The sequence below is a fragment of the Phaseolus vulgaris genome, chromosome 11 (genome assembly GCF_051622355.1).
Source record: "Phaseolus vulgaris cultivar YP4 chromosome 11, ASM5162235v1, whole genome shotgun sequence".
NCBI classification, from domain to species: Eukaryota; Viridiplantae; Streptophyta; class Magnoliopsida; order Fabales; family Fabaceae; genus Phaseolus; species Phaseolus vulgaris.
The window spans coordinates 14,349,995-14,359,416 of NC_143508.1; the positions used below are offsets into that span (position 1 = coordinate 14,349,995).

The window sequence follows — 9,422 nt, forward strand, 5'->3', positions numbered from 1 at the left end:
TGACTCTCCCTGGTATTGTTTTACGTCAAAAAGATCGTAAGAGATTGCAGGGGGAGCTCGGTTGACAATGTACTATTCTCTTAACAATGTCGAGAATTGATCGAACGAGGTAATGTGTCCATCAGGAAGACGGACGAACCAGTCCAACGTTGTGCCTGAAAGCGTACTGATGAACAACTTACAGTGCATGGGGTCAAAGCCTCTTGAAAGCATCATTTAGGTGTGGAAAGCTGTGATATGGGCCTCTGGGTCCTCTACACCTGTGAAGGTGACCTTTGGGCCCATGAAGGTGGTCGGTATCACGGTGTCCATGATCGCGTGAGGGAACAGCATGGGGCGAGCCCTAACCGGTATGGGCGGAGCTCGCTCATCCATCATGCGTTCCCCCACATGCTGCAAACTCCTGCACAGTTCCTCGTTGGTTTTGCGTAACTCTTTGTTGCTTGCTTGTGACGCGGCCAGGTCGACCTGGAAATGGTCCTGATCAACTATGGATGCTACTACCGCCTGTTGAAGGGCACGTATGGTCTCCATGAGTTGCTGCATGGTGACGTTGTCCCCTCCTTCTGGCACAGCTGATCCTTGCCTCGTGTTTCTCATGTTGTTGGGTGGCTCTCAACACGATTATGAGTGGGACCTGGTTTTATCGGGCCCCACGGTGGACGCCAAATGTTCTTGCCGGTTGACTCAGCCGCCGTTGACTTCAAAGGCAGATGGTGGCTCCTCCTATCTCCTAGTGGTTTCCACCCTCTCATTGAGTAGCTGAGAGTGGCTCTGTTGAAACAGAGGGGGCCCTACCTGTTGATTGCACTCCGACGATCAAGTCAATACTGGCTAAGAAACAGTAAGTATGTAAAGCAATTCCAGTCTTAGAAACGACGTACCTTTCTAGGGTTCTTACCACCCTTTATATTGGCTGTAATTAGGTCAACTTCCCTATCCCTCAAGGATCTTTCCTTAAGTGGAATTAAGATTTACTGGTGAGGGATCTTGTGACGCGTTGCATAAGCTTAGCGCAGCCACGACACAAGACTTGCCTCTTCTGGAGTGCAATCTTTCTAACAGCATGGCCGCCAGGGTACCAACTCATGTACCAACACTACGGCGCCATTTGTTCTGTGGGTGCCCTAATTATTCATGTGTCATGCATGTATTCTTTTCCTGGAAACCTTAACCCATACGGGCTTAGCGCTTCCAAGGAACACTTGTATGTGTCGTACCCGAATGTACTATACACACCCCATGCATGATCCTCTCGTGATTTAGAAAACGTGTGGGTCAATGTCGCTGTCTACATAAACCTCCCTCAACCAACATAGACGAACATAACCAACCTAGCAATGCCTAGTCTCATTAGCAGTTGTTCCACGATTAACACGGAGTGAGTCAACCAACAAATTTGTCGCCATAATTACATCTAAGGTTAGGTACGTATAGAATTGTTCGAACACTAGGAGGTTCAACAAATTAGACACATTATCCAATATGATGGTAAACTCCCCAATAGGAAAATGAAAGGTGTTTGAATCTGCATGCTTCCTCTCTATAAAGACGAGTCCTTTCTTTGTTGTATCATAACTAACACCAATTAGACTACCTAAGCTAAAAACACTCTCCTGTAGCAATTACGTGCTCATGTGATGTCCCCAACTTAATCATCTTTCTTCATGAAAACCACTTTAAGTTCACCACGATCCTACAATACCCAATGAATATCATTTTAAAATTCAATTAAATAATAGACAATTTTTACAACATCACCATTCCATAATTATCTAGTCATATGGTCATTATGTAACATGTAAAGACTTATCCACTGTCCTCCAAGATAGCTTTCATCTTCCACATGTGGTTTGGTAGGTGCTTCGGCATGCACGTCCTCAAACTGAGCATTTTCTTCATCCGAAATCACCTTCTACAATATTAATCGGTCCACCACAATGTCTTCTTCTAACATAAGCAATTGTTCGTACTTGGTCCAAACTTCACCCTTTGTTTTGGTCATTTCACTCATGTTATCTCAAAACTTAGTTCAAAAAGCAAAACCAATATGCTTATGGAAAACCAATTCCAGAATGGTCTTACGGAAAATCAAATGCTGAATTGCCTTAAGAAACAAATGCAGAATGGCCTTATGAAAAATTGGATACATAATGGCTTTATGGAAAATCAAATGCGGAACTAATCGTGAAAATACATTCAAATTGGATTATGGAATCAAAAACCCAAAATTTTTATGGAAATTAGAAATCGGAATAAAAAAAAAAAACTCTGAACCTTTTTTCTCCCCAACGAACTGGAGAACCATCGGAAAACACCTCCAAAAACGCCGACGAACCACCGACAACACTGACGAACCACCAACCACACTCACAATGCCCAGAATTTTAACGCGCACGGCTGCCGGAGAATACTTCTTCAATGCACAGCAGTAAAAATCCAAAAACCCTTAGACATTTAAAATTACTAAGGAGGCTATTTTGGTCAATTCACTAGTCTGATACAGTGCACGTTTCAATTTTGATATAGTGCAGGAAGCAACAACCTTAAATTAACCATGATTTTGAAATAAAGTGGTGTACATTGAAATTTGTCTTTTTTTAAAAAAATAAGAATCAAATATGCATTTCATGTATGGGTCGATAAAGCATCATTCTTCATAGTTGACATATGTTTATGTGTTTTAAGCCTTTTAAAGTCCTCTCAATTTGGATGCACTGTAATTTACCCTTAGATGTAAGTTTATGTCATCAAATATAATTTTTAGGAGAAGAAAATAAGATAAATTAAACTAAGGTTCTCATATCAATTAGAATCACACTTCAAGTTTTGGATACACTCTGCTTTAAAATCTCTGAATAAAATACACATTTGATTCTTATAAAGAACAGCAATCTAGGAATTTGTACTGCATTTCATGATGATTCAATAATGCAAATAATTGGTTTAGTTGTAATGAGAAATTCCTTATTTAAATTTGTGGATAGAGTTCCAGTATCTCCGGCAAACTTACAGCAAATAAGGTTTTCAGAAGTCCAAATTGATTTATTGCATGTCAATGTGGTCTTTTTCCTTGACAACCAAAGCGACTTTAAAAAATAAAATTGTTTATCAATACAATTAATATACCATTAGATAACGACAGGAAACTAATTTCATGAAATTAAAATCCTTTTTTTCCTATATTTTTTAGTCTTCTGTGGTAAGGTATTGTGCCAAGAAATGCATATGAAGTAGGCCTTTGCTTTGAATGAGATCTTAGATTTGACTTGAATCCCTACCAAACATGAATCGCCTTCCCCAGTCACCAACCACCAAAAACCTTGTCCTCCAGCTCACTTGTTTGCTGCATGTTTTGGGAATAGTTAGAGGATGAAAGCATACTAATTCAAGTCTCTGTGATAAACTTGTGTCGGATAAAGGTTGAATACATCAGAATGTTTCTTAACTTTTTTGAAAATTTTAAGTAAGCTTCTAAATGAAAGAAAATTGTAATTGAGTCTTTGATTTTCTGCAATATTTGTAATTATGTCCATGAATGTGGTGGTTTCAAGCTATTATAAACTAAGTCTGGAATTATAAAAATTTGACAACACCAAAAATCAAATACAATTTCTTTTAGTTTAAACCTCGAATAAATTACCTTGTATACACTGAATACCAGAGCCACTGGGTGCTCTGACCAATTGAAATCCAATCTCCTGGAAGCTGAGCTGCAGTTTGCTCTCCTCCTAGTGGAGCAAATTGTCCCAAATGCTTGTACCTTTCAGTAAATAAGTTATGGGAAATGAAGAATTAGGCCTTTAGTTGCTGGTCAATACTATTTCAGTTACATTACACATGCACCATTTTGGTTACACATAACTGATTAACCATTTCGTTTATTTTGTGGTAGAATTACAGACACATCATCCATATTTATTTAACTAAATTAACTGTACTTTATGTCACATGCATTAGCATAGTTGATTTCAGAATCCTCTATTAGTTATGTTCTTTATTCTAAGATAACCCGGTAGCTAGTTGGTTTTCTTAACAGTACCCTTTATATTATACAGTATCTGGCTTCATTGGAAGATTACATTGGATAATGTAAAACTTCTTCATGTGTGGATAAATTGTTACATGATAACCATGTTTTTAATATCTCGATTAATTTTTATGTGATACATAATCTGATTTTTTGAAATTACCAGAAAGAGTTCATGAAAGTCAGTTGCATGCATTTAGATATTGGTAGAAACCATAATGATCTTAAACCATATAATAATTTCTTCCATACCTGAAGGGACGGAATCGATGGCGACCAACTCCTCTGAACCTGATAGGGCCTTCAGGATACCTCTCACACAACTCCATGCGATTGAAACAGTCTGCAAGATACACTCCTTGCTGTGCAGCTACCTATAGTGATTCAAAGTTGGAAAGGCATCACAAAGCACTAGTAAGATGACCCTTTTGAAAACGAAAAGTTTCAAGTTATCAAGTATTATTGAGAAGTAGTATGTGCTGTACTTGTACCTGAGCTGTGGCAGGAAGATTTTTCATCTGAGAGTCTACTTTGGAAAGGGCTTGTTTGAAATATTCAATGTCCACTGTAATGCCGCTTTCTTGAGATTTCTTTAGCAAGCTGGCCATGTCTTTCATTTGGTTCTTCTTTAAATAAATGTCCACTTGAGGGTACCTTTCAATAATGTCACCAACAACGTTTTTGAATTCTTGAAGAACTAATTTTCCAGAACTTTCCTTGTCAGCCTTGCTAAATATCACGGCTATATCTTCCTGGTAAAACCATGGCACGCAAAAATGTTATGTTAGAACTTAAAGAAGTAACAGATCACTGCAGCACCATAATGTGTTGTTAAAATGTCAATGGTTTCTAGCAAAAGTAGTCAGGAATGGTTAATAGAACTAATAGTGTTAGGAATTATGAGGGGGTAACAAACCAAACAAAATTAAGAAAATTGATCACATCAATCATCAAGTGAATTTAATATCACGTCTATTTCATAACGTTAAACTTTTAGACATGTAAGTTCTAATTACTTAAGTCATTCAACTTGTTCATCTCTATCTGATATGAAACATTTTTACTTGCACTTGCACACAAGAAACAAAATGTGGTAGCTACTATAATCACACCATATTATAGGAATGAAAGAGCACAGATTACACCTACCATAACTTTACGCTGATTTATAGTGGCACAATCACCAAGAGCATAGATGTTGTCAGATCCTTCAACCCTTAGCCATTCATCAGTGACCAATGCACGTCTGTTAATCTGTCACAGCAATAATTCAAAGCTAGCAAAAATTGAACAGTGGCAAATTTTGTCCATGGATTGTGAGAAACAAAGAAACAAACCTGGCCAAGCTGTTTCATAAATTCAACTAGTTCAGGGCGAGCACCAATACCAGTTGACCAAACTACCATTCCGTGAGGTATGGAAACAACTCGACCAGTTGACCTTTCTTTGGCAGTGATTTCGTTTTCACCAACGTTCACAACCATAGATCCCAACTTCACATTAATGCCATCTCTGGCAAACTTTAATTCAGCAAATTCAGTAATTCTCTTATCAAACCTGCAACGAACCAAGAAATTATATCACAGACTCTGATATCAAAAGATGATGCTTTATTAGAGAGAAAATGTTAACCATTCAAAAATATTTTTTAAATTTTTAAATGGTCATTGTCATTATGCTCATGCAATAAAGAACAGAATCTTTGCTTCAAACAAAGAACAAAACTGAAATACAGTGTCATAAGTGATTTTAATCTTATTCTTAAAAATAGAATTGAAGTTGCACTTCGATCATTTACCTAATGAATGTTAACATGAAAGTTCAACAGACTACTAAGGCAAAATTCTGATTCTGATAGAAGAAAAACTCTAGAAGCACATGTAAAATTGCACCTAGTCTTTATATGCTAATAAAGAAAAAATACATTACATGTTTAAGATATGATCGCCTGCCTCCAAGAGAGTAATCTTCACGTATTCTTTAAGTTCCGGATATAAAAGAGCCATATCCTCATGTACAAAGTCATGAAGCTCAGCAGAAAATTCTACCCCAGTTGGACCACCACCAACAACTACAAAACTCAGAAGCCTTTTCTTCTCTTCCACAGGTAAAGAAGGAATGCTAGCTCTTTCAAAAAGTTCAACCACTTTCCGGCGGATTTTTAGAGCTTCATCCACTTCCTTCAAAGAGAATCCAGAGTAGTTCAGTTCGCATGTCTTCTAATTAAAAGGACCTTTCTTTTCATACGAATGCACACATGCACCATTCCAAAAGAAAAAAAAAACTACTACATAATTCGGATTACTATGATCCTGATCAATCTTCAAGCTACACATGCTTGAATGTTATTAACTCCGTCATGTAATTAACAACCTCGATTGATCGGGACTATGAACACGAAAGTCTTAGACCATGCAATAATTTCTCATAGGACAGAAATTTATATACAAAGATTACCTTGGTGAAACATCTACTTGGAGATTGGAGAATTATAACAAAAGCAATTGGATGTTTAAAAGATATATATACCTTCAGGAAATGGGCATGTTCCTCAACACCAGGTGTGTTGAAGGTATTAGAACGGCCTCCCATACCTATTACCAGGTAATCATAATCAATTGAAAATTCTTCTTGGACACCAGACTTTTTGTCCTTAATACCAACAGCACGACAAAACACTTTGTTGTTCTTTTGGTCGATCTTGTAGCATTCAGCTTCACTGAAATGAATATTTACACCGCTCTGTAGAACAGTGTTTTCCTTGTACGTTAATTAATGAAAACATCACCCATGTAATAACTATTACATAGCAGCGTGGATAGTTATAATAACATGTAAATTTTGTTCTTGTTTAAATAAGAGAGAAGATAACTGATGGAAAAGTTACCTTGCGGGTGATACTGCGAATGGGTTCAACGACGCTCCTTGCTTCCACTGTACCACATGTTACACTTGGTAGCAATGGAGTGAAAGCAAAATAGTTACGTGGTGAAACCACATGAATATCGTAGGAGGTACTTTTCATATTTTTCAGAAAACTGGTTCCAGCCCAACCAGTTCCAAGCACCACCACCTTCTTTTTTGGACTTTCATTGCCAGATTCTGGTTTCACATCGCAAAATGCCACTGCTCCTCCTCCACTGCAACCCAATACAAAAGTGATTAACATAAAAATTAATAATTAAAATACCAAACTACGTAAAATTAAGTGATTAGTAAACTGATACAATTCTTATATTTTTCTTTTTAGAATGTTTATGAAGAATAAATCTGTATATATATAGATAACATGAATGAATCTAACTATATATTAAGTTTCATGAAGAAGGGTTGGTGTAGCAGCTGGACTGTAACGGAACATATAGAAAATAAGCAAGAACGTAAGGTATGATATTTTGTAAGTTATACCTGATGACAGTGCAAACAAGAACAGACTTGGACCATGATGGATACTCATTGAAAACCCTAGAGGCTGTGTGAAAGAAGCTGGAAGACCAACGCATTGTGAAATTCCTAGCTAGATAGCTAATTTGGCTTCTCTTATAAGTGCTTGTTTCTATATGTTACTTTTGCTTTCCCTTTATGGTTCCTTCTTTGTAAGAAAAAGGAAAAAACATGGAGGGCTAGAAAAACGGAAGAGTCACAGATTTTTCAGGTACAGTTTTAAACACTAGGCCACGGTCAAAGTTGCTATTGCATGAAAATGCATTTTTTGTATGTTGACTCGTTAAATCAAGGTAAATAATAAGGTTAAACCTACACTGTTGTTCCAGGAATAGATCTCCACGTTGAAAAAAAATGCATGGCCAATCATTATCGTTGAATTAATGATCCGAGAATTATGCAGTCAAACCACAACTTTGTTCAAAGCTCTCATAATCTCATTGGTTTAATTTTGAAATGAAAACATTTGACTTCTAAATTATTTTAAATAAAAACCAATTTATGTAAACCGAATGGATCCTACCTGAAATTTGTTATTCAATTAATTCTTTGTAACATTTTCACACTTACATTTATTTAAAATGTCGCTATATATAAATTTAAATTACAATAGTAAAATATTACAATAAATAAATTTAAACTAGTATCATCTTTTAAATAGTAACTCTTTTAATTTAATAAATTTTTCAAATACTAAACACAACTATTCACTCTCCTTATTCTCCTTATTCTCACTCTCTCAGTCTCCTTTCACTCTATTATTCATACTCCATCTCGGTCTTACTCATTCCCTCGTTTTTACTCTCATTGTTATTGTTACATCATTGATCATTCTCAGTGTCTCATTCTCTCTCGCTCAAACGCATGTAAGCTTTTCTCGCTCTCTCATATGCTCCATATTCCATGCTTGCATCTCGTATTTTTGTGAGTGATGATGTTGAAACGCAGGTATCACATACTTCAATTTGTTCTTACAATTAGGTAGAGTTCTTTGTCTTTGATTCTATTTGGTTTTTGTTTTCATTTTCACTTTGTTTTTATTTCCTTAAGCTTATAGACATTGCTTAGAGCAAAGAAGTGGTGATCTGTTTTGGAATTGTGGTGGGGAAATCCTATGAATTGGTTGATTTTGTTTATTTTAATTAATCTCCAGCTCTAACTATTAGATTTTGCACCTTTGCAATTTTATAGTTTTTCTATGCTTCTCCATTGTTTGATTCAATAGTTTTACCCAACAATTTTAGAGTATTTTCTTTTTATCCTTTTTATGGTAATTTAATTTTAGTTTTTGTTTAAAAACACCATTGAAGAATGCCTTTAATAAATGTGTTTGTGTTAGGAATATCACACAGTTAAAAGAGATTGTATTGGCCAAACAAATTTATTTATAGTGTTGAATAAACTTTAAATGTTAGTTTGTGGGTTTTAAAATTAGAAGTTACTAGAAAATAAAAGAATGAGAGTTTTGATAGATGAAAAGTCAAAAGTTGTGAGTGAGATTTTATTATGTTGTTAGTGAGGTTTTAAGGCCATAATGAAGATTTTTCTAAAAGAGCTTCCTAAAGCCTATAAATAGGATGTTCTCTCAGTTGTAAGATACACCATAGAAAGAAATACAATAGAGAGAAATACAAGAAGAAGAGTGTTTCTTTAGAGAAAATCCAAGTGTGAGTGTTTTTTTTTTACAATTTGGTATGAGAGCCAATGACGAATGTGATGACAGCTCTTCTCGGTTCTCAAGCTGCATGGGAGGTGGTCGAAGAAGGTTTCGAAGAACCAACAGATACCACGGGTTATACGGCGGCTCAAACCAAGGCGTTGAAAGAGATGCGATCAAAGGTGACACTATACATGTTGTTCCGAGAGGTTGATGAGTCGGAGAGAAGATTGTTAATGCAACTACTTCAAAAGAAGAGTGAGACATCTTTAAAAAGGTGTTCAAAGGAGT

The 9,422-nt window shown here is 36.2% G+C and overlaps 1 protein-coding gene across 1 annotated transcript; it reads right to left on the reverse strand.

Moving 5' to 3' along the window:
- Positions 1-2,972: 2,972 nt before the first annotated feature.
- On the reverse strand, positions 2,973-7,575 carry LOC137823079 (external alternative NAD(P)H-ubiquinone oxidoreductase B3, mitochondrial). The gene is made up of 10 exons (XM_068628196.2): positions 7,439-7,575; positions 6,918-7,170; positions 6,560-6,772; positions 5,960-6,210; positions 5,368-5,587; positions 5,180-5,284; positions 4,522-4,782; positions 4,283-4,404; positions 3,644-3,763; positions 2,973-3,346 (listed from the first exon to the last, which is right to left on the reverse strand). Exons 1-10 carry the CDS (start codon positions 7,531-7,533, stop codon positions 3,259-3,261), a joined length of 1,728 nt encoding a protein of 575 aa, XP_068484297.1. The 5' UTR covers positions 7,534-7,575; the 3' UTR covers positions 2,973-3,258.
- Positions 7,576-9,422: the final 1,847 nt, after the last annotated feature.

What these genes read in the sequence shown, in the direction of transcription:
- LOC137823079 (XM_068628196.2), bottom strand. Translation starts at nt 7,533, where the DNA reads ATGCGTTGGTCTTCCAGCTTCTTTCACACAGCCTCTAGGGTTTTCAAT. An exon ending in CTTGTTTGCACTGTCATCAG is followed by an intron (nt 7,171 to 7,438) that starts GTATAACTTACA and finishes ATTGGGTTGCAG; the next exon opens with TGGAGGAGGAGCAGTGGCAT. An exon ending in TTCGCAGTATCACCCGCAAG is followed by an intron (nt 6,773 to 6,917) that starts GTAACTTTTCCA and finishes ACTGTTCTACAG; the next exon opens with AGCGGTGTAAATATTCATTT.